Source organism: Megalopta genalis, chromosome 5, assembly GCF_051020955.1.
Source record: "Megalopta genalis isolate 19385.01 chromosome 5, iyMegGena1_principal, whole genome shotgun sequence".
NCBI classification, from domain to species: domain Eukaryota; kingdom Metazoa; phylum Arthropoda; class Insecta; order Hymenoptera; family Halictidae; genus Megalopta; species Megalopta genalis.
In genome coordinates this window covers 15,036,121-15,060,583 of record NC_135017.1, presented here as the reverse complement: position 1 = coordinate 15,060,583, position 24,463 = coordinate 15,036,121, and the positions used below count along the sequence as shown (strand labels likewise).

The 24,463-nt window shown below is 40.9% G+C and overlaps 3 protein-coding genes across 12 annotated transcripts; 1 reads left to right on the top strand and 2 right to left on the bottom strand.

The window, feature by feature from the left end:
* Window positions 1-82: 82 nt before the first annotated feature.
* Window positions 83-15,670, bottom strand: LOC117226783 (uncharacterized). The gene is made up of 16 exons (XM_033481467.2): window positions 14,773-15,670; window positions 13,687-14,217; window positions 12,607-13,628; window positions 11,663-12,533; window positions 11,228-11,577; window positions 10,767-11,139; window positions 10,625-10,692; window positions 9,494-10,550; window positions 3,746-3,965; window positions 2,943-3,085; window positions 2,502-2,810; window positions 2,266-2,430; window positions 1,527-2,194; window positions 1,205-1,453; window positions 839-1,137; window positions 83-743 (listed from the first exon to the last, which is right to left on the bottom strand). Exons 2-16 carry the CDS (start codon window positions 14,137-14,139, stop codon window positions 556-558), a joined length of 6,435 nt encoding a protein of 2,144 aa, XP_033337358.2. The 5' UTR covers window positions 14,140-14,217; window positions 14,773-15,670; the 3' UTR covers window positions 83-555.
* On the top strand, window positions 3,022-24,434 carry Atg7 (Autophagy-related 7). 10 transcript variants are annotated; one of them, XR_013033373.1, is made up of 9 exons: window positions 20,751-21,161; window positions 21,411-21,639; window positions 21,737-22,202; window positions 22,274-22,891; window positions 22,957-23,304; window positions 23,380-23,495; window positions 23,572-23,866; window positions 23,942-24,128; window positions 24,212-24,434. XR_013033373.1 is itself a non-coding variant. In XM_033481479.2 (8 exons), the coding sequence occupies exons 2-8, from the start codon at window positions 21,443-21,445 to the stop codon at window positions 24,008-24,010; spliced, it is 2,109 nt and encodes a 702-aa protein (XP_033337370.2). In that variant the 5' UTR covers window positions 3,022-3,342; window positions 21,411-21,442; the 3' UTR covers window positions 24,011-24,434. The 10 variants fall into 10 exon arrangements, 9 of the variants coding, with proteins under 9 accessions (XP_033337370.2, XP_033337365.2, XP_076377896.1 ...); XM_033481479.2 differs by lacking the exon at window positions 20,751-21,161 and adding an exon at window positions 3,022-3,342 and having other exon boundaries at window positions 23,942-24,434; XM_033481474.2 differs by lacking the exon at window positions 20,751-21,161 and adding an exon at window positions 3,022-8,537 and having other exon boundaries at window positions 23,942-24,434.
* On the bottom strand, window positions 15,808-20,487 carry aux (cyclin-G-associated kinase). Its single transcript, XM_033481468.2, has 7 exons — window positions 20,355-20,487; window positions 19,864-19,925; window positions 19,204-19,789; window positions 18,354-19,141; window positions 17,565-18,293; window positions 16,356-17,489; window positions 15,808-16,271 (listed from the first exon to the last, which is right to left on the bottom strand). The coding sequence occupies exons 1-7, from the start codon at window positions 20,473-20,475 to the stop codon at window positions 16,164-16,166; spliced, it is 3,528 nt and encodes a 1,175-aa protein (XP_033337359.1). The 5' UTR covers window positions 20,476-20,487; the 3' UTR covers window positions 15,808-16,163.
* Window positions 24,435-24,463: the final 29 nt, after the last annotated feature.

The following is a 24,463-nucleotide window of genomic DNA, read 5'->3' as shown; positions in this document are numbered from 1 at the left end:
TTGATTCGTTAACCGTGTGCATGGTCGGTAAATTCGTTTCGTACTTTTAAAAGGAGAAAGATAGAAACAGTTTGTGCTCGCGTATTTTTTAAAAGTTTCATCGGCATATATAATATATTTCAAATATTATTTTAGCAGTATGTTACAAATATACAGTGATATTCAAATAAGAAAATTCTATAAAAATTTCTCAAAAATAACAACGCTATACAAATATATTTACATCGTTAGGTCTTTACATTATTTTGTGTCAAAAACATTGCACTAAATCCTATTTTTATTGGAAGTTAATCATTGGTCCTTCGAAGCATAAAATCATAGTTGTAACAATTAACAATTAGATTCGAAAAATTCTGCGAGATCATCGATTTCCGATCTCAGGAACTAGACACGTTTGATTCATTGGAAACAGTCAGTCTATGGTAACAAAGAAGTAGTTGATTCTTTTACTGCTTCAAAATTTCGATCCGACATTCTTTTTTTCTGCTTATTTCTTCTTTGTGCTCTCATATGAATGTTCCTTGGCTATAAATTTCTTTCCTATAACTACATGTATCACGATGGTGGTTTCTCTAATGCTATAGCGTGATCTAAGTGATCACAGTGTATAGGACATTGATGATAGGACACCGCGCTAGCATGACCCGATCTTCCTGAAGTCATAGGTTCTCCTTGCTCCCATACGTCCTCCCCAGGATTGTAAATTTCTACAATGCTTAAAAAGTGTTCCCCATCGTATCCTCCTAAAAAAAAAAGTGTAAGTAGAGAATTAAATACTCGAATATTAATTAGCGCAACTTAACAGGTTACATGTACAGAATTGTTCAATGGTTCTTACCCATTGCGTATAATTTTCCGTCTAATACCGTGACACTGAGCGCACTACGGGCAATAGTGACGCTACTAACAAACTCCCACATATCTTTCTCTGTGTCGTATCTTTCGACAGAATTTAATTGTCTAGTTCCATCGTATCCACCTACAACGTATATAAATTGCCCAAGACTAGCTACTCCAGCCCCTGACCGGCTGCATTTCATTGGCGATACCATTGTCCATTCATCGTTTTCAGGATGATAACATTCTACAGAGCTTAGTCGATTCGTTCCATCGAAACCACCGATTGCATAGAGTAATCTGTTGGTATTAACATTCTCACGTAAAGCAGTGTCATTTCCATTTCACGTTTCATTGATCGTTTTACCTATTGACCACCGCTGCTCCGACCCCTAATCTTTTGATGTGCATTGATTTCACGTTATTCCACGCATCCAAATCAGGATCATAACATTCGACGCTACTATGATATTCTGCACCCGCGCTACCTCCCACAGCATATAACAATCCATCCATCACAGCGACTCCTACACGGTTTCGTGGCACAGACATTGGACTACATGCTCTCCATTGATCTGTAACTGGATTGTATCGGTCAACCCAATCACTATCGTATCTGTGTACAGAATAAATAAGGCTTTAACTTCGACTCTGGTCTGTTTTGCCGTTCCTTCTTACAGAGTGCTTACCTACTCTCCGGCGAATTGTTTCTTCCACCAACAGCGTAAAACATGCCTTTCAGAAACGCTCCACCTAAACCAGATCTAGGAACGACTAGTTTCGCGTGTTGACTCCATGTCTTCTCGTCTGCATTATATCCTTCCAAAACATCCAACGAATGTTTCAAGAAACCACCGGCGATGTATATTACTCTTCGAGTATTCGGAGTTCTCTCTTTGACGATTGGTTTCTTGTGCAGGGTCAAGTCTTTAAATATTTGTGCAAGGTACTCTTTGCATGCAGGTACTTTTTTTAATACGTCACAATTCTTCATTTGCTCCCGCAGAAAGTTTGGGGTGAGGTACTGACACCTCACAGCATGCAGTATATGCTCCATCTTGTTTCCTCTGGCCTCTTCGTTGTACTTTACCCATTTCAATACAGCATTGTACACTTCTCTCTCCTCCTGTACATTCAGCTCGTCCTTTCTCACTAAGGCTATCAATTGTATTGCCGATAATTGAAGAAACTCCTCTTCCTGACATATTTGACTAAAATGTTGAACAATAAATTGATTCGCTTTCTGATGTAAACTTTGACAATTATGTTGTTCGGCAAAATTCGCGATTCCAATCGCGTTTGTTGGATCTAACTGTTTTTCCAGAAAAGCACAACAGGCCTCTATAACATTACTAACCTGCGGTCGAAGGTAGAGGAATCAGATTACGGTACATAGATTAGAAAGATATTAGTAGTATATTCTTCTACCTGGAACATAGTGGCTGCTGACAAAAGTGAACACACTGTGACCTCTGTGACCCTTATCTGACCGGTGTACATAAAAAACATTAGACGTGCCATTGCAGTTGGACAGACACCTTGAAGTTTTACCCTGTTCATTTCAGATTCTTTTAAGCCTCCTGTAAACATTGCCTATAACATTACAAACGATTTTAATTTGCTCCTTACTTTACAATATCTACATTTAGTTTTCTATAAATCACCTTAAAATATGGACTGGCAGCTGCTAAAATAACTTTATGTGCGTGAAACAGTTCTGAACCCACTTCCAGTACAACATCGGTGAGCATGTGATGAGTACGCATGATGAACATCATCTTCATGGCATCCTTGATGTAACTGGTCATGTGAAATGTCATGTCACCGAGGTCTTCATGCTTATCCATACCCTCCAGATCTTTATCATCGGATGCCATGAATGGCAAACTGGTTCCAAGGGTCTGATAGTGGAAGCTACTTCGAGCTTCCTTCCTATTCAAACAATCTCTCTTGACTTCATCCATTAAAATAAACTGTAAAGAATTCGAAAATCAAACGGGGAATGTCTCTTTGCAATCGACATGATAGATTAACGAACACAGTGTATTCTTTCGATTTGTATAACGCCCGTGTATACGCGTTGCAACACAGAGACAAACACTTACATGAATGACTAAGAAGCCAAGACAGGCCCTCCGACGGCAGACAGATACGAGAATAATTAAGGAAACTCGTGTTGCCCGTGTGAATTTTCTTGACGTACTGAAGATCAAGAGGGGGGAAGTGGATGCAGCCGAACGGTCATAATTCGACGATTAATTCATCGATGCTGCACTATGACTTAGGCGAGAATTAGGCGAATGCACTCTTAAGCTCGGCTTAGCGCAGCTTAGCGAGTGCGATGTGGTTGCTGTTGCTGGAGACAGTGTTCGCGCACGCGTTCAATCCGAGAAACATCTACAAACGGTTGCTGCACACGGTGCAGTGTTTCTTTCGTCCGAGTTTCGGGACAAACATTAAAAACAGCGTTTTTTCCAGTCACTGCACACTCCTACGGACACTTGTGTATGTATCCTTTCTTTTTGAGAAATTGTCATGCGCGTAGCGTGTCTAGGGTTAGCTCATCGAAAACCAGTCGATAACTGTTTGCTACCACCCATAGTCGACACACATTTCTGTATAATTGAATCAAAAACAGAATACAGTATGTAGTAAAAGCCGTCGGACGCCGAGAGAGGACACGCGATAATTAACACGACTGCAATCGGTAATACTCGGTGTCAACAGTGTCGCGTCGAGCATCACCCTCGAACAACCGTACTATTGAAAATTTTGCAACCCGAGCAGTAGCAGCAGCAGCAGAAACCGCGCCGTAGAAACAGACACAAACGAAAGTTCGACCGTGAAACAGCACTCGTGATCGTAGATGACGCGAATGACTTGCAAATTCTTTGGTTCGCGCGCTTACTCTGCTCGATGAACCACGTAGTTATCGTGTCGCAGGCGCGTTGACTCTGTACTTTTCGGACCACCCATTTTCTCCGCACCTTTGAACCACCGATTCCGGTGGATTTTTCACATCTCATGGTTCGATTAACACTAGAATTACCGTGGTGTAGATACTGGTATCCGGGTATTCGTGAGTCGCGAGATACCCGACTACACTTGATAGCGCTTTGGGTACCCAACTACAACGTGTAAATATTGTACATCATCGTGACTTTAAAGTTTACAAACCGTTTGTCTCTTACAATAAAATATTTAGAACGTTGCACGTTACTAATTACATATTAGTTTATACCAGAGGGTTTAAAAAAACAAAAAAAACGCTTACTAATTTTATATTATATAATTTTTAATCTATACATAATAATTTTAACGTTTTTCACATACTATAATGACTTCTGTGATAAGCTAAACGAAACCTCGTTGTACATATGATTTAGAAACAATTGTAGTCAGTTTATTTACAAATATGCATTGATGCGACAACCTTGGTAGTAAACGTAATAAAATACATGCAGAAAATGAACGGAAGATCTTCTACGGCGATATTAATAGATCCTCTTGAATTTATTAAAATATCTTAACATTGCCTTGTAGATAGAGAGATCTTTATTCGATAAAACTTGCAGACGACGATACACATAATATTGATCGTTATCGATCAGGATTGTTCTCTATCCAAGTTTGTACGTGGTATTCGATGAATTAATAACGCCGCGAATTTTGAGACAATATATTTATTTCTTATTAATATGGAGTTTTCAACAATAACAGTGTAATAGTAGGCGTAACAAGAGAGACGAGGTAGGTTACGAGGAACCTAACCTAATACCGTACGCCAACAAGTCACCGCGTTAACAGAATACTCGTGATTGGTATAGCTACATAAGGTTTCTCTACTTTATGCTCTACGAAGTTACTATTTCACTAAAGTTGCATGTACCGTGCTCTTACTTTTTTTTTTTCATTTTTCTGCTTCTGTGTTTATCGCCAAGTCGAGATAGATCGGACACAGATTTTGCAACTTTAATGTAATCGACAGACTGCGGATAAATTTGTGGCATTGTATGGTTTTTCTTTGTACAGAAGTATTAATTTATTTAGGGCAATAGAAAAAATTGATGAAACTTTGTATACGAACATCCTCGGTCTAGTAATTAGACTGTGGTAATGGAGGCTGTCACACTCCATTGTCGCACAGAATAAGAAACCAATCAATTCTTCAAGAAACCAATAATTAGATGTATTTTTACCTAACCAGAGTAACCTGGTACAAAAAAGGAGGGTATCGAAAGGAATTCGAACCATGAGGTGACGATTAAAACAGATTCCCTTATACGTATAGTAAGTTTCCAAGATGCCATTACTAGGAGAAAGTTATCAGCCAGCCTCCATCTTATTCCGTGCGTTACTTAAAAGTTTCTGTGCATAAAATTCAATGATTAACTTTTTCAATAAAAGTCAAGTAGTATATGAAATGCGTATGCAACATTTGATTATTTTCAATGAATCTTGAATACTTGAGAAAAAGTATTTCACAAGACATTATTTGATTTGGTATGATTGTAATGTTAGTTGGCAGGATTTTGAAATTAATATAACATTAGTTGAAATTATGGCAGTGCTTTGTAGTATATAATAATCTTATTGCCATTAGAGATGGAATTAATATATTATGGCTAATACGATGCTAATAAGAATATTTTAAGTACTATTTACATTTCTAAAAACTAAATAGTAAAGATGTACTTTAGACTTATCGAGCAACGCACAGCTAGCCTTTCTCTTGTGACAATCTTTAGCCCATTGTTTCAATTTCCAGTTGCATTAAATGCATGTCTTACAGATCACTGCCAGCACTTCATAATATCAATTTAATATCGATGGAAAGAAAAGAGCAACGAGACATTCGATGGTATTCAAGATGGAAATCAACTGAAACAAATTATCTGAGAAATAGTCTACACCTTATTTTATATAGGCCGACTTATATTTTGCAGCAATCTCTGTATTACTTTTCACTTAAATTAGTAAAAATAGTACACACAGTTGAACAAAAGTATTTGCTCTATTCTTTCCATAATTTCTTTCAATTGTACAGGTTCTTGTTGGCGCACAATGAAGTAGGGGGCTCGACCTTTAATTCAGTGCAATAATGTCTCTTCAGGTATCTAGTAGAAGACACGTATGTACAAGGACTTTCAGAAGATAGATTTCTTTTATACATGCCTGAACGAATTGCAAACACAACATATATATTCCTATATATACATATATAGTATATACACATCTATGTATGTATATATGTACATATACATATATGTATATATATATACATGACAACTACTGAACCAAATTACCGGCGGAACCCACTTATCAAAAAATTATAGCTACAGTTAATATAATAAGTCTATTTTTGATTTATTTAGGCTTGGGTGACTCTAAACTGGCCCCCTATATTTGTATTTTGATTATCTCCTGAATGAATTGCAATACAACGTTGAATGGAAATCAAATAATGTATCTTGATCAAACAAGATATAAAAAATAAGGATATGTCGGTGTCATTGTGTGTAATTAATTGGCGAGTACGCTACGCGTTTATCAACGCGTTGTCATTGTCAGATAAAAGCGACTGGCGTGAATCTATGTATACAGGGTGTTCCATCTGAAGCGTTTACACTTCGTATACTATGTATACGCGTGGTATGTTTACGATTGTGTACAAATGACGATTGAATCGAAATGAATGAGTAATGCAATTATTCAGAACACTTTCATCGGTAGTTGTTGCCTGTCTGTTTTTGTGTGTAAATGCGCGTGCGCGTGTAGTCTGTCATAAAAGTGTGCAAACACCGGTCAAATGTATCTTGCACATTTCATCAACATTGATAAACTTTTCAATTAATGTTCGATGAATCTTTTATACATTTTGTGTTTTATAAAACTTAAGTGAATGCAACTAAATTAATCAGATTAATTCACTGTATGTATCAGACATATGAAATTTTCCATATGTATGGAAACTTTTGCGACCGACTGTATGTATGCGTATGCATGAGCGCGCACGCGTATGTGTGTGTGCGTGTGTGTGTGCGTGTGGAATCATACAGCAAAATCGAACTCATCAGAGACACTTGATCATTATGAAAGTTACTGCGTCGAACAAGATTCACACGACGTACATTCACTGGGAGAGCTTACATTTCGACACTTTAAAGACTGTAACCTGTTAATCGGGAAGGACGAGTTAACTTGTCGCGCGTGTTCAACAACGTTTCCTCACCTTATTTATACCACTAATAATTCTTACATTCTGTTACGTGGGGATAGTATTCTATATTAGTATAAACTATGTTGTGTTCGCATGGCTCACGATTGATTAAAGTCGGGCCCGGTTAACAGGTTTATCGAGATAAGTCCAAATACAACGGTCTACTTTGAAAACTATGAAACTAAACGACGTCTAGCTCTACACCTTCGATATTAATATAGAGAAAGTTGTTTCTTCGGAATACGAGATATAATGCTATTCAAGTAAAGAATTGGGCGGATCGACTACTCCTAAGGCCTCGCTCATCAATTATTTAAAATTATAATTTCTTTTTAGTCCCATACATCCACTCTACAGAGTCTAGCAATCGAATAGCAGGAAAAAACGAGAGAGAAGGAAAGAAACAGAGACAATAGTAGGGGCGGGAACAAGTCCAATATTCATAATTCATTTGACGACGTTTGAATGCTACTCGAAAACAATAGTAAGTTGGTTTCGAAGACAGATATAATGGTGCACGGATAACCGACACTTTTTTAATCCAACACTTTTCACTTTTGCGGGACTTTTGGAGAGCATATGTCCTGTATCTATATAAAATAAACTTTCTACGCATTCCCATTAGTCCTCAAACTTTTCACTCTATTTCCAAATTGATTCAGAAGCGATGGAAACTCCGCGCTTAATTGTTGCATTAAGACTTCGGTAGTCTATGCAATATTCGTGCACTATTATAAATAAAATCTCTCTGTTTCCTCTTTCTTCCCATCATTTTTCAATTCCGAAAACGATGTCTTGCGCAATTCCTGGGACAAATCTCATCCCTTATCAGTCTAAAGAACCGATCAAGGGTAATACCACGCTTCATCAACGAATACAGCAAACTCACAATATTATGTTATGGTTTTCCTATTCTTTGCTTGCTTTTTCGTGACACTTCGAATTTTTTTTTAAGGGTTTGCTTATTGGGGATTTCCCACGATCGGTACAAAAATGATACACGTTCGAATTTCTCCTCGTTTCTTTAGAACGCTATCGCACCCCTTTACAAAGCGTCAGAGTAGGGACATAGACGACATTATGAGCGTCCATTCGTAATTAATGGTCATTTGTGCCGAGAGTCCGTTGAGCGAGTCTCCCTCCCTCCGAGATACCGTACTAACGATAAAGTGGCAGTATGCGATGCAATATTATCCGATTCAGCAAAATATTCCCGAACGTCAATCAGTGTCTTAGCTTGAACAATTTTGTTATTTGGTGTTTTCTATCAGTGCGTGGATAAAAGCAGCCCTTCAGCGGGCTAGATATCTCCATGAGTATGTACAAATGTGTTTTGCAAAAATCGCATTGCAACCGGAACAAGTTCAATGTCCTAAAAAGAGGAATATATTCGGATACTCGGATCTACATTCAATATCCGAATATTCGAATATCCGAACTTGAATCTGACCTCAGATTCGAGCGTTCAAATCCGAATTAAGTAAGTGGATACTCGAATTCAGAACACGTTCTCGAAGCTGATTTTTCTGGAAACAAATTTCCGCGTACGAGAAATCGTTCTTTTCGATTCTATCATGATTTGTAATAACACGCACGCACGCACGCATGATCACACACACACACACACACACACACACACACACACACACACACACCCACCCGCGCACCCCTCCCTTTCTTCGTTTGAATGATCGTGATGCATGATGATCGAGGAACGTGTGTGCCGCAAATGTTGCGGAAACGAAACAACGATCATGATTTTTAAAAATGTAATTGAGCCCGCGTTACGCAACGTGAACGGAAACGTAGATTAGAAAGAAAGTCAAGAAAATACACGGCAGTGCGGAATGTCGTCTACGTTTATATAATACATATCGTGTTGTAACGAGGAAAGACTCGCCCAGGCTGACGGGTTAATCCGTAGAGTTCAAATGCCAACAAGAAAATATTTTAGTACTCGGTTGCAAGTATTTTCCGCTACTCGTTAAGACATCTCTACTAATGTTTATAGCACGCTGTATTTTTTGCTCTCCTGCTTACTTTTTTTTTCTTCTGTCTTTAACCAACGTATCCTAATTTATAATTTATCAATGTACGCAACAACGCTGAACAGATAAAGAGATTTTCCCTCGTTCGCCGTTAAATCTCTTGTCTGCCTTGTTATTACACAACCCTTCCCACCCCTTAAAGACCCCGAACCCCCAGAGTACTGCTGGAGAGTGCCTATGTGTGTGTACGTATGGTTTTCTTTTTTTTTTGCTTTTAAACGCTTTTTTTGTTGTTTTTGCCTTTTGTTTAAATTGTCGGATTCCTCTACAAATTGACCTATAAATCTCTGATATTGCTTAAATCAATCAAAGCCCCTCAGAGGCAACGATCATCCCCGAAGCGCCCGATGCTTGCAAGAATTCTGAAACCGTCGGGCACCGTCTATCAAGGAGGATGCAGATCGCGATGATGTTGCCTAGCAGTCAGGATCGCCTTCAGCTCGGACTCTAATTGTTTTTTGGTTCGTTCGCTTACCGATCGGCCTCCGACGACCGGTTGAGCGGTGAAACGAGGAGAAGGTAAGTCCCCCATCAGTTTGCCGCCGGTGTCCCGGTTCTCGTGACTTCTGGCCCGTCGTATCGGCTTCTTGATTGGCAAGCCAACCTCCTCAATCGTCTTCTTAACCGGCAAGTTGCCGACTTCTTCGGCGGTCGGCTTCTTGACCTGCAACCCGACCACCTCGTGCATCATTATCTTCTTCTCGTGCGACGGCCGTTCCAGCGACAACGTCATCTCCTGATTCAAGGTGTACGTGGACCCGCCACCGCCACCGCCACCGCCACCACTACCTGCGACCGTCTCGGAGGACCTGGTTAGGTCGATAGTGCCCGAACCCCAATCCCGAGACAGTTTCCTGCCAACGGCAGATGTCAATGGGAGAGGCGGACTCTTGGACGACTGGTGATGACTCGGCGGCAGCCTCAAGGTCGCGAACACTGGGAACGATTGTCCACGTTTCGCTGGGCTGCGAGAGTACCTCGGTGTCGTCGCCGGAGCTCCACCTCCTCCGGGTTGGTCGACTCTAGCCGCGGATGGGCCTGTGCCAACTGAATCGCTTCTAGTCGGAGGCAGAGGTCGCAAAGTTGCACTACCACCAAGGTGAGAGCCTAAACGCGGAGGTGGTGAACCCCCATCACCATGACTCAGTCGACGACCAACCGTTTCCAAGGGACTTCTTGCTCGGAGGTTCGTACTGCTCAGAGTGAACTCTCTGGGCTTCATTGGCGCTTCTAAACTGACCGGAGACAAGCCCAGCCTGGAGCTCGACAGATTGGTCGAACTTCTACTCTTCTCAGATCTTTTTGGACTATGGGGCATCAGGGGACTTTTGCTTCGACTTCTTTCTCGCCCCTTTATCGTCCCCTTGTCCTCTTTCTTGAGCGTCGATACGGATTTTTGTTGCTGCTCCTCCGGTGCTGTCTCTGTCTTTTCTTCCTGTTGCACTCTATCGAATAGATAATAGTCAGCAGTGTCAGGTTTTGAAAGGAATATCATGATCAAGGTGATCAGTATGTTTACCTTCGGATCTCCTGAATCATCTCGAAGAACTGAGCTTTACTCTTGCGTCTCTGACGCTGTTCGTGTTCCTTCTAGAACATGGTTTCCTTGTAGATATATGATGGAAGAAGAAATTATCATGTGAAACACAAAATCCACTTACTCGTTTGACGCTCTTCTGAAACAGGGACGCGATCTGTCCCTGTCTGACAGTGTGCACTAGCTCTCTCGCTGCATGGTGAGGGGACACTAGTTCCACACAGTTGATAAACCTGTACAGCTTCTGCGAGAAGAACATCACGTTCCGGCTGCGCCATATAGAGTGCTCTGGCTTGTGTCTCAGCCTTGGCAACGTGTATTTGTAGAATAAATGTTCTCCGGCTAGTATAATGGTTCCGAGCACTACGCCCATACCAAGCAGACAAAATACACCAGCCACGGATGCTACGCCTAAGGGCCTAGCTTGACCACCTAGCTTATGCTCCAAACCCGTATCTATGCTTTTTCTTCCTCTGATGCAAGGTAAACCACCGTACCTGTAATGAAAACTGTATGTAAAACTCTGTATACAAACATGATTCTTTGACTCATTGTGTAAACTAGAATGCTTGTGTGAACGTTTACCATTTCTCTTGCAAGATGTCTAGTAAACCGGTGCTCGTGTAGTTCGCTATTACTTTTGATATACTCTCTTTCAAAGGATGTCCCTTCGTGAGAGCAACCGCGTACGTGTCCTCATTTATGGTGTCGCCTATCTTCTGTAAACGGCAACCGTCGTCCGTCGCCCGATAAAAGTCCAGAATGGGTGTGTCGGCTATAAGGATGTCTAAACTGCCATTCCTTAATCTCTCGACTCCCTCTGCAACGTTCGATAAAGAGTACCGAGCCATGTGCGACCACAGTTCAGGATTTGCTTTCTGAACATAGTACTCGGCCGCGGATGCCCTGGGTGCGCCAACCTTTTGCAACAGTAACTACAACACGAATTGTTTTTGTTTACCGTAGATCAAATTAGCGATAAGACTTATCGTTCGGTTAGTTCCAACAGTCGCTACTCACGCTTTTGTCGTGATAGTTGCTGCTCACTGCAGAATGAAAGAACAAGTCCGCTATCAGAGCAGCTATGTTTGCCGTATACGTGGCCACGAATATGACGGAGAAACCGCCCCAGATGTTAATCAGAAACTTGTTAGGCCAAGATTTGGGAGCTTTGAAGGCGAGCAGATGCCCGCATAAAAGACCCCACATCACCCACCAAGCAGAGGCGATAGAAAAGTTTTTGCTTCGTTGTCTACCCCAGGGGTTCAAGCCGAATGGGCTGAACCATTCGTACAGTGCTACTGCTATGGCAGTAAAGTTCAAGGACGTGAAGACAGCGATCCACAACTCGGTGCTGAACGGAAACAGAAACGCGAACAACGATATCGCAGGTTGGAGTTTTGGCGCCGTGAGAAAGCTCACTCCGCTGAAGTAGTAAGGTGTGGTGAAGTCGACCACTTTAGCTCTATGAGCGGACACGCTCAGAGGCGCGAATGCCAACTGTGCCCTGCCAGTGACCAACTCTCCCATTATACCATTCCACATACCACTTCTACCATTCCTTTTCCCAAACAGACCGTCTTTCACCACGTACAAGTCGTATCGGAATCCCAATTCACGGGACACCAGGGACATCAAGTCCATGGTTAAACCGTAGCAGCACATCACCGTGCTCCCTTGACGACAGAATATTCCTCTCAGGCAAATACCTTCTTGCAAGTTCGTCACCATTGTGAACGGCGATGCTAATGCTGTTACGATACGGTACATGGGCATGCCTATCTTCTCTCCTCCTTGCTCGAGGTAAGCTGGCACGATTCCACCCCCGGGCCAAATGATGCTGTCGAGATAAACCTCTTTTCCACCTTTAACAGTTCCCACTTTAGTCCATCTATAAGGAACAAAATAATATTCAAGTTCAGATAATTCTCCCTGTAAAGAAAAATGAAAAGGATTACGTATACCTCAATTGAGTCTTATTCCCTGGAAATCTTATGGCTTGCAAATTTAGTAAATGAAATTTAGCTTTGTCTTTGGACATTTGGCCTACAGATAGTCTTAGTTTCCGCGTTAATGTCTTAGAAACGTTTCTTCTTACTTCGCTGTTCAGAAATTTCGCTCTGCTCCCAGGAAAACACTCTGGAATGAAGTTATCATTTAGCTGTGACTCTCTCAGAGTACTTAGCTTGGACTTCATCTCGAAGAATGTCTCGTCTAGAGCTTGAAAAGTCTCTCTCATCATTCTCGATAATATCGTATCGCTGCCCATTAATTTTATGTTGGACGGTCTCAATGCGAGCATACCAACCGGCATAAAAACTTTGGAATTCAATTCTTTGTCCGTTGCTACAAAGATCTCGTCGTCGTCGTCAAAACCAAAAGCCTTGTCTTCTTGCTTAAACGCAGAGCTCTGGTCGTTCTGCCATCTGTACTCTTGTAGTTTCTGTATATCATTGGCCAAACTTGGTAGAGCATTCATTGCCAATTGAGTTTCAGCAACAAGATGGGTGTTTCTATTAGTGTTCTCTATCGGAACTGGATTCTCGTTCGTCGCGATCGCTGCTCTAGAATTGTGTATAATATGCGAGCTGATGATATTCGGCTCGTTCGGTCTTAATTCGACTTTAAGGTCTAGCCAGAGCCATAAGAATCTTCCACCGAGCATCTCGAATTTACCAGCCGCGGCGAGTATTCTTCGAGCGTTGTTTAAGTCGCAACCCATCACTATTACGCCCCCAGTTCCTCCTTCCTCTGCTACCCTCCTCAATCTCATTCTTAACGTTTTGTCGTTCGTTGGAAGGTGTATGATGGTTCTAGGTGTTAATGTTGGTTGATTAGACTGCAAAAGATGACTGACTGGAAGCAACGTGGTATCGATGAGGAGAGTAAACGCGTGCCAGTTCGCCCTGTGCATTAAAGCAGCAGCAGCTGCTCCTACTTCCCTCGTGCTCGAGCCTATACGACTTTCATATAGCGCAAGATTCCCCTGTAAACGATCATTATCAGTAAGCGCAGAAAAGTTATACCAGCAGAAAAAGGCATACTTGTTGTAGATAATCCTCGTGACTGAACGGCATCCATAATGTTGGAAGATTCAAAGCGGCCGCTGCTGTTACCAGAAACCTGGCAGCTGATCCACCCCCAATGATAAGGCTTAACACGGTCTTGCCGCCTTTAATATCGGTACAGAATTTGTTTAGAAACGATAGAGGATACGTCGGTGACTCTGTCTTGGGCGAATCTTCCATGTAAGACAGATTCATATCCACATGAGAGGATTGTAATTTTGCTTTCTCCCATGCTTTCTGAATATCTGATTTATAAGAGCTTTGTGGCTGTGTTACACACAAGACTACACGCCATGACAAGTGAGGTGACTGAAGTCGTCCTCTGTAAGCTCTTGCAGTCCTGGTAACATTTGTGCCGCACAGGACTATAGAGCAATACGAAACACTCAATAAAAAGAGGAACGCTCTCTTCCAAGAAGAGCCAAACATCTTCAAGTCTTCAGAGCTTTCCTCTCTTTTTGATTCACTTAACTTTTCTGGCTCTCATTGTCTGCATATGGCTCTAATCTATAAATATCAAAAGCAAAATAGTTAAGAATAAGTTGTGTACGTGTATACGATAAGCATATTATATATTTATAAAAAAAAAACATATAGATATACACATATGTATATACATTATATGTAATATTCGCATATGGTATACATATATGTATCTTACACTCGTGCACGTATGTGCGTGTAATTGTTTTTTCTGCACGCGTTACAGACCACTGTAACGATTTGTTTGTTCATAAAAAATATCTCATACTTTCGGGATAGTTTCGTACGGACAGGGGCACCATTATGAATTATCTTATTACCTAAAAGCTAGCCGTGCGTTCAGCAGGGAGACGACCCTTTTTATCTCATACTTCCTCTTGGTAACGTCGCGCGATCTTCTGTTTCGAACTGTTACAACTTTTCTCGAAAAGATGAAAATTAAGTTTAGCACAGAAGTTTCACATCCGCGTAATGTTTCGCACACGAAATCGGTGAAAGTTCACGGAACACCGATAAATTTTTCTTTTCTGTCAGAACGTTCGAACGCACTAATAGAGAGGGGAAAAAAGCAGAATTTACCTTTTACCGAAGTGAATCGTATGGAGCAGATCCGGAGGTGGGTGAAGAAAAGTCCGAGGATTGCTTCTTAACCGCCACATAATAGCCTATCGATTAGGTAACCGTATCAATTGTTGCAAAATAATGTCAATTGGTCAATGTGGAAGACAGGGATGAACCGCGTCACTCGCTCTCTTCTGGACGTCCTACCCCGTGCCCATGTATAACAGCCATTTCCGAGCAGCCCCTCCCTTAAAATTTCGACCCACACCACTCGCGCAGAATACTGTCTATGTATACAGGGTGTCCCAGTAACTCTGTTACAAAACGATATGCATCTCCGTAGTGTTAACGATATATTCACGATGCTCTAGGAATGCATTTTCTAGTTTCTACTCGAAGAGGATACATCACAATGCGAATCATTTCTTTTCTCACAAACATATGTATTTGTCGACGTTCAACGAGATCATCGATGTTTTTTTCAGAGGAACTACAACATATTTTTATTACCGTCACGTAATAGCCAAGGTTAAGACGAATCTAGCGACCTATAATATCATGACCTTCGTGCGACCTTGAGTACCAGAACTATGTATGTACACATACATACTTACCCTTTTATAACAAATTTTGAACAATAAGTACTCTGGTGGGTGAAACAGGAAACAGTAAATTACACTGTAAACAAACTCCTTGGTTACGAAAGAGTGTTACATGAGGTTTTTATAGAAAAACACTTAAAAAATATACATATAGTATATGGCTCAGAGTTGCACGACTTTATAGTAGGTTAATCCTTTCGAACGGGTGCAATTGTTCAAATTGATGCTAAGTCTAGCATTAATCGATCAAAAATTAATCCTGAAACAATCCTGATTAACAAATTTAGATATCAATAGTTATAAGTATCGATCATTGATATATATGTTTTATATCTTGAATTCATTGGCACAGACAATTTTTAAAATTCAAATTCAAATAGTACTACTTTCTCTTTTACGTCGTCGACACTATTACGTTTGCTATAGTAAGAGAGTAGAGTGCAAATAGGTGTTTGGCCGGAAAATATGTTCATATATATTTGGAATCTTCCTTAATTTACATATGCTTTATATACATATATGCTTATGCCGCAGTACGCTTAACAGAATAAGTGATCTTACAAGGCTTTATATAATAAAGATGCATATACACAGTAGCCATTCAAATGCAGCTTCAACTTAAACGATCGCCGTTACTATTAATTCATTACTTCTTCTTTGTCACTACAGCTAAGACAACATAGCTGGAATGTAACACGGAGTAGTTGTCTTACAATTAAATATAATGTTCTCGGGTTTTTCCGCTAGGAACTACCTTAATCATGGACATAGATTTGAATTTTCTTTAACATGTAACAGTCATTGAAATTAACTAAATAAATTCTGCTGCGAAGCGTCGTTTTCGAACGCGCTCCAGGCATTATTCAGTTCCATAAAAATCAATTTTGCTATATTCTCGTTGGCCGTCCCTGCTTGCTGAAAGTAGAACACATGGTCGTTGAAATTTTCTCTCGATAAGGCTTCTGTGAACAGCACACTTAATACAACAATTAACTTTACCTTGTCGGGATGCACTGCTAGACAAGCTTTCCTGTACGCTTTCTTCACATCTGCAGCTGAAACCAATTGGTGCATCTCGCAACGCTGCCACCTGTCAGCTTCTGGCCATAAGACAGTATGCATTGAACAGAGGAGAGCTCGTAGATTCCCCTTTTTACCCTCTGTCCATTCTGCTATTTTCAACCGATCCGGGTCCATAGTCTTTGCAGCCTCTACCTTCCTCATCTGATTTATTGTCTTTGGACTATCCTTCTCAGCTTTCCTTGAACTAAAGAAATTGTATCCCTGACTACCTAGCAGATCCTCGAACGCGTCTCCTGATTTAGCCGGCTTATTGCCGGATGAGCTGCCGTTGTTGTCTGCCGTGTTGGTCTCACCGGTTACATTGGATTTGTGCGTGTTAGGACTCGAATGGATTGGCGTACTAGCTGGCGCAGGACTAGCGGATAAAGGAGTATTCGAATTTCTCGGAGTACCGTTCCAACTAGATGTCAAACCGGCTCCTAAAGAATTAGCAAGATTCGCAAACGGATCCTTGTTCTGCGTTGCAGCAAAGTTCGGTACACTAGAATTACGGGGAAAGTTCTCCTCGACATTCGGAGATCTTGCGGGGTTTGATTTAACATTTTGCATGCCTCCTCCAAGAAGATTGTTCGCTGTTGCGTTCCCGGCCAGAGGATCGAACAAGAAGTCATTCACCTCTTGCTTAACGGTCGACTGGCTCTGATTGAATAATAAGTCATTCATATTATTATTAGTATTATCGTTCTTAGTAGGCTGATGACCATGTCCGAATAACAGGTCGTCCTGGGCAGGATCGCTGATCGTCGGTACTGTGTTTTCCGTTTCCTGCTGCGCGAAAACACCGAAACCTGCTAAGAGATCGTTATCATTTTGACTAGAATTCGAAAAGATATCTAATCCCGGTGTGGCAGCAGCGCTAGCTTGCCGCGGAGTATTTAAGGTACTGGTTTCTGGAATTCCTAAATTCAATAAATCGGCCTCCTGTAGTTCATCCTCCTCTTTTGCTTCTTCTTCTACATCTTCCTCCTTATTAAGGGGTATCTCTTCCGGTACGTTAACGTTATTCGACGTTTCAATAGCCACGGGCGCAGTCGGCAGTTCCTTTCCCACCTAATCAGATCAATGAGAAGGCATTAGAGGGATATAGATAGCGCTAAGTGGTCGAATAACTTTCCGAAGGTTTACCTCTTCTGCCGGTTTAGCGGTTCTAAAGTTCTCCAATGTTTCTTCCATCTCCAGAGTGGAGCCGAACAATGGATCCGGTTCCGGTCTCGATGTGGCCAATTCTGCCTCCCACGGTGCTAGTACTCTGGTTAATTTCGAGTTCTCTTCGGCTACCGTAATGTTTAACATCACACGGAATTTGCCGCCAACATCAGGAGCGTCATCTAAATCTATCTTCAAAAACGTTAAAGTGTTCTCGGTCGGCGGTATGTAGCCCGTATGAAAGTGTAAAGAGGCGATCTTAATTCCTATTACACGGCCAAGCTGCTGCCGAGCATGATACAGAACTATGGTGAAATCCCCGCGGACCATCGCATTTCCCAGCGTCAATGGTACCTTCCCCTCCATCATGCCAAACAGTCTCATCTCCTCGTATTCTGGTCGCTTAGTGGAGAACACTAATGCACCGTTACTATAAATGTCTATGTACGGCCGGCAACCGTCTTTCGCTCTGGTAAACAACGGTACCGGTTGTATAATTAAAGAACGTAGCGCCAATGGCTTGGTATGCGGATGTACGCCGCCGCTTAGTAAGCTCATATAGCTAATACTACGTAGTTCAGAAGGTTGCAATTGGGGCGGCTGACAGCGCCTAGTAGTGAACAGCGCTATCGCCTCTTCAGGGGTTGTCAACGCTCTAGCGTAAATCAGTAATGTACATGCAATTGTAGCACTTGCTCGATATCCGTCCTAGAAAATAGATGGTCAACAGCAAATTTGCGTTCTGATTTTTTATACTATGATACTTACAGTACAGTATAACACCACCACGTGATTAAAGTCTGCCTTTAAGTACTGATAAATGTCCTGACAAATTTGATACAGCGCAGATAACAGAGGGGCATTCGAATCCGACGAAGCATAGGCAAATGAACAATCGATATGCCTGCCAGGAAGCCTGGATACGTTCGGCCGACCACGAGACAAATTGTACAATTGAATTCGAGCCGGAGGTGGGTGTCTCGCTTGAAGAAACGCTCTGACGTCCTCTACATGATTCGCTCTATAAGCAGACTCTATACCGTCCGCCGGATATGGCATGATCAGTATTCGTGACGTTAAGTAACTCGCGTCTAGTTCTGTTCTGGCCATGCTCTGTTGCACAGTGTGCATCATTTTGCTCGAGGTGTCTTTTAAATTCCGTAAAAGACTACCAGCACCACCCTTTAGTGAACTAAATAGGCCTGTTGTAGGTTGAGCTACCGACATTTTTGCCATGATTACTTGAGCAGGCGCAGGTCTTGCTGGTGGTGCATTCACTGGAGGTGACGGTCGTGGTGGTGGAGTTGGTGTGTTAGGCGGTGGTGCTGGTCGGGGAGGTGGTGGAGATTTTGCCACAACTTCTATCTTCGGGGGTTCTCTGGGATCAAAATTGTTTGACTCTGCTATCGCTGCGAGACGTTCTAGAATCATGGATGTGGTGAGCCTCTTCACTGGAGAGATTTCCAAACATCCTTTGACTATGTCGTAGAAGCAGTTTAAACGGGGATTAGGAGGAAGCGGCGGATATTTGCCGTTGACTATTGCAAGTTTGTTCCCTAGGAAAGAAATATCCAGTCAGACGTTATAATTGTTATTTTTTGAGAGCCTTGATACATACCTTCAGGAAACGGATGCTTTAGCGTAACGAGGGTGTATAGGATACAACCGAGCGCCCAGCAATCCACTGGTGGACCAATGGGTTCGTTGTTCCATGTGTCCATCATTTCAGGTGCACGGTACATTGGTGTGGTATACTTTGCCATTTGATCTTCTAACGTAGCACGTTTTTGAGCATTCCATGATGGATTTGGTAAAATCTGCTGCGTAGAAGTACTTCCAAAATCGCAAAGTTTGATCAAACCGTCGCTTCCAACTAAGAAATTTTCTAGCTTTATATCTCGATGTACAAACGGTTCTGGCTGTTGATTATGCATATGATGTACAGCCCTAGTTGCCTGGTAAACTATTCTACAAATTTGGGCAACACTTAAGGGATTAGAGGCTAAGTTTCGTAGTATGTCTGCTACTGTTCCACCTGGACAGTATTCCGTCACCAATAAATATTCGTATCCTTTCCGGTCCTCTCGTTCCAAACGTTGAGCGTACAAATATTGAATTACATTTTGATGTCCTGTTAACCTTTTCAGTGTTTCTATTTCTTGCATGATAGTTTTGTTTGCATCTTCATCGACCGCAATGAGCCTCTGAAAACATAAAAGCATGCGTTACCATAAACTTTTCATCACGACATAGTTGGTACAAAAACAATGTGAATTACCTTAAGTGCATATTCTTTTCCTGTGTTAACATCTTCCACAGCAAATACCAAAGCCCAACCACCTGTTGACACAATATTAGGCACACATTTCTTAAATATTGGTAGTAATTAACATGTCCCTAAATGAATACATATTCTCCAGAAATGAAAGAAAAGGTTTAATGAAGACATTGGGACATTGAGTACTGTAACTTCGCGTCGTTCAGTAATGTTAAAAAATTTCTTGGTGCGCGAACGTGTTACGAAAACATTTAGCGTGTGCTGTCATCCAAATGTCAAACTACACACTCAACACATGTCAAAACAGTTTGATAGTTCGCTGTGCTAACGTGATCGTTTGCGATCGTTTTGCACCGCTTCTCGTGAACAGTATTGTGAGAAATGGATATTTTTCGAAAATTCTAGGGCATGGTCGTCGACAGAGAGAGAATCATTCGATTACAGAGAAACGGTATAGCGATCGAGCGATCAAAAGGTTGACAGAAACTCACCCTCGGCAAGTAGCCTAGTCACGCGCAATTTCACATTGTTAATTTCCAGTATTTGTCCGACGTATTCGTTTGTGTTCGCTCCGTTCAAGTATCCCAGCGCGGATCTCAGATAATCCGACATATTTCTTGAAAAATATCCCTTGGAACCCCCGGGAACCGTTCACCCACAGTTACAATGCAGACAGCCGATGCTGTCCGGCCATACTGCCTTTGTGACGTCATCGTCAGTGCCGTACAAACACGATCCTTACGCCAATGGCATTGTTTTACAACATTGTGTTGACATATTTCTATTGTTCGAAAGTGTATCAGACTGAATATCGTCGTTAATCTATTTTGTCTCCTCCGAAGATTATTCGCTACCCGAAATTAGGTATAGTTCCCCATAAATTCTGACGTTCCGAGTCGCGCGCATATGATTTCAAAGTTAATAGAGATAGAGCCGCCGATGAAATTTCAAATACAACATAGTGTATTCGGAACGATTGGGTATTAATAATCAACAATACACGTTACCGCTTGTTACGAGACCCTAAGGTTATATTTTTATTCGAACATGATTATAATTACATTGACAACAGTGAAAAACGTACAATGCGTGTATCATGAGGCAACACTCGTTCGGAAATGTTAGTCGTCCTTCGAGGAAATTAACGAAGACGAGAGAAAAGAGTTGATTGCCTATCACTTTCACTTCGGCTGTAAACAACGTGCAATTTTGTTAATTTGCATTAAACGGACGCATGCGCGCGTGCTTTTTGATGCACGACAAATATTCCCACATCATAATTCAAAGCACGACTAATGGTATAGTTACTTTCTGATCGTAAAAATATTGCTGTATCTTGCGTTATCAACGATTCGCAGCCGTTATCAGAATATAATATAAGCAATCTTTATAATTTACTGATAAGCAGATTGCAGTTCAGACTTCACATAGTCTTGTACTGTTTTGGTTCTATTGACATATAATATAAAGTGAGAGAAAAGTAACAATACATTTTTCTTTCTTTATATCTTATTAGCACATATCCACAATATTGTTTCTGTTTCTAGATCTTGAGTTATCTGAACCCTAAATAAGCATAATGTCTAAATTTGTGAAGTTCACAAAACTTAGAACTTCTACAGATCACACATTCTGGGCAAAATTTGCCGAATTGAAAATAGACAAATTAAAATTGGATGAGAAGGCAGTAATTAATATATGGGGAAGCTACAGTCGCCAGTCCCCGAACGAAGCCAATGTGAATCCATTGGTACTGGACTTTACATCATTTAATAAGTAAGTTTATACGTGCGAAAGTATTTACTCTCTAATTGTTTATTTATAAGATAAAGTAAGCAGTTGTTGGAATCAACTCCACATAGGTCATTTTTAGAGATCCTGTCGATGCCACCCTTCCCACTTCATCTATCTACTATTGTGGAAAGATGATCAATAAGAATACATTAGAAGCATTTAAACAAACTAATCCTGAAGTATTCATCGAGTCCTTGGGAAAGGATGTTATAGAAAGTATTAAAGATGGATCTAGCTTAAAAGAGCCATGGAGATTGTCATTGTTTCTATTACTGGCTTATTCGGATTTAAAAAAGTATAAATTTTATTATTGGGTTGCTCATCCTACTCCATTAAAGTTACCTGAGATGTACTATGAAGAAAGTCCAAAGTCGATCGACGAAGAATTCACATCTATTCAATCAGAAGACCTTAGTAAAGGCTTCCTCCAACTACATGGCAGATCAATGAATTATTTTACAGTCTTAATATCTTGTGAAAATAATATAATTGTTAGTGACGTAGAAACAGGTGTAAATTCAGTTGAAGGGAAAAAGGAATCACAGGTATTGAATATATATTTTTCTGCAATTGTATCGTGTATAATGATTTTTACATGTAAAACTTTATTTTCTAGGAGTACAACGAAGTTTACTTTGCTTTCTATGATCCTTGCACAAGCTCAGAACCAGGATGGCCTTTACGCAATCTCCTGAGCCTATTGCTCTGGCATTGTCCAATGCATTGTTTCACAAAAGTAATTAAAGTAATATCTATAAGAGGGAACAAGGCGCAGAGGAGTATTGTCTACAAGCTCAGAGTTAAACAATATGAGAACACTAATGAAATCAGAGATAGTTTATTCAATAGCCATTTAGTAGGATGGGAAAGTAATACAAATGGAAAATTGGGTCCTAATATTGCTGACTTATCGGATACAATGGATCCAACTAGGCTGTCGGACAGAGCTATTAACTTAAACTTAAAGTTAATGAAGTGGCGGCTCGTCCCAAATTTAGATTTAGAAAAAATAAGTAGTCTCAAATGCCTCCTCTTAGGCGCCGGTACATTGGGTTGTGCGGTGGCTAGAGTACTTTTAGGATGGGGTGTGAGCAATATAACTTTTGTGGATAACTCTAATGTTTCTCATAGTAACACCGTAAGGCAAAGTTTGTACAGTCATCAGGACGCCGTGGAACATAAATTCAAAGCCCTCGCAGCTAGAGACGCGCTGCTGAATATTAGGCCGAACATGGTGAGCATTTAGACCATTTCGTGAATAAAATCTAATTGCATTAATCGTACGAATGTCACACACAGACTGCAGAGGGGGTGGTTCTACATATTCCAATGCCTGGTCACGTTTTGGGTAAAGGTATGATGGAGTCTACGCAAGAGTCGTTAGCAAAATTGGAGGAACTCGTTGAAAGCAGCGATGTTGTCTTCTTCCTATTGGATTCTAGAGAAGCTAGGTGGTTGCCCACTGTTCTATGCGCAGCTATGAACAAAATTGCTATTAATGCAGCTTTAGGTTTCGATTCGTTCACTGTACAGAGACACGGTACACGAAACACCACCATCCCATCCTCTCCAGATTTGGACGTGAAAAATCCTGATGGTCCAGATCTGGGTTGTTACTTCTGCAACGATGTAACGCAGCCAGGGAATGTGTGTATATTGGGAGCTAGATTGTTGTAAAATTATGCTTGCCATTTCTTTTATGCAGACTGTTTTGTTTTGCAGTCGCAAACCGATAGAACGCTGGACCAACAATGTACCGTGAGCAGACCAGGATTGTCTCAAATCGCTGCCGGATTGGCAGTGGAATTGCTAGTATCTGTGCTACAGCACCCCAAAGGGTAAATCAAAGAATGATTACGAGAAGTTTCTGTATTGGTTAGCGATTTAATTGTATGTTGTGCTCGTGTTAAACAGGATCGAAGCAGGAGCATTAATGGGTAACAACAGAGAAACTATAAATTCTAGTGACGCAGAATTGGCTGGTCTGTTAGGAGGTGTGCCACACACGATACGCGGTTCCCTGTGGAATTATGAAATGCAGCTGACGATAACGCACAGATTTACGTGTTGTACAGCCTGTTCTCTACCAGTCGTCACAGAATATAAAAATCGGGGCTTATCGTTTGTTGTCGACGCGTGCAATGTCCCAAATTATTTAGAGAAATTGTCGGGACTAGAGCATTTACTCAAAAGGCCTGATTTGGACGAGGTACTTTTTCTTACACGCATAAAAATATTTGTAAGGTTCTTGGACATTTAACTTTAACTTAACTTTTAATTACAGCTTTGTTATACTCTGGATAATTTAAGCGACGACGATTGCGACGTCGATCAGTTGAAAGATGCACCTTGAAGACAAGCCATGCGCGCCCGCATATTTTTAACTCGGATAAAAAATGATACTTTTGTTACACAAAGTTCGAAGAACATTTTACACATCAAATAACTGGATTGAGCTACATAATCTAACGGTACCAGTATTTATGTATCCATGCAATTGTATTTTTAGGAGTGCAATGCCGAACATGGATCCGAATTTTAATGTTCTTTATAGAAAATTGACGTTTGACATAAGCGTACATGTCATTGTGACGTATCATCCTGAAATCGTGATTCATTATTACAAACATGACGTTTGCGTAAAACTTTTATATGAATTGCCGATACAGAATGTGGGAGATTGTAATTACTTTCTCAATTTCGTTTTTATCAATGGATCATGGAATGGAAAACAAAGAAATAAATCGTGTTAAATAAAATGTTTTGTTTGTCCGGTATATATCCGGAAATTTATAATCTTTATTTG

What these genes read in the sequence shown, in the direction of transcription:
- LOC117226783 (XM_033481467.2), bottom strand. Translation starts at nt 14,139, where the DNA reads ATGTTTGGCTCTTCTTGGAAGAGAGCGTTCCTCTTTTTATTGAGTGTT. An exon ending in TTCAGAAGAGCGTCAAACGA is followed by an intron (nt 10,693 to 10,766) that starts GTAAGTGGATTT and finishes ATGTTCTAGAAG; the next exon opens with GAACACGAACAGCGTCAGAG. An exon ending in ATCGCGATCTGCATCCTCCT is followed by an intron (nt 3,966 to 9,493) that starts TGATAGACGGTG and finishes TACACGTTGTAG; the next exon opens with TTGGGTACCCAAAGCGCTAT.
- aux (XM_033481468.2), bottom strand. Translation starts at nt 20,475, where the DNA reads ATGTCGGATTATCTGAGATCCGCGCTGGGATACTTGAACGGAGCGAAC. An exon ending in GACTAGGCTACTTGCCGAGG is followed by an intron (nt 19,926 to 20,354) that starts GTGAGTTTCTGT and finishes TTGTGTCAACAG; the next exon opens with GTGGTTGGGCTTTGGTATTT. An exon ending in CCGCTAAACCGGCAGAAGAG is followed by an intron (nt 17,490 to 17,564) that starts GTAAACCTTCGG and finishes TGATCTGATTAG; the next exon opens with GTGGGAAAGGAACTGCCGAC.
- Atg7 (XM_033481479.2), top strand. Translation starts at nt 21,443, where the DNA reads ATGTCTAAATTTGTGAAGTTCACAAAACTTAGAACTTCTACAGATCAC. An exon ending in GACTTTACATCATTTAATAA is followed by an intron (nt 21,640 to 21,736) that starts GTAAGTTTATAC and finishes GGTCATTTTTAG; the next exon opens with AGATCCTGTCGATGCCACCC. An exon ending in TGAATATTAGGCCGAACATG is followed by an intron (nt 22,892 to 22,956) that starts GTGAGCATTTAG and finishes TGTCACACACAG; the next exon opens with ACTGCAGAGGGGGTGGTTCT.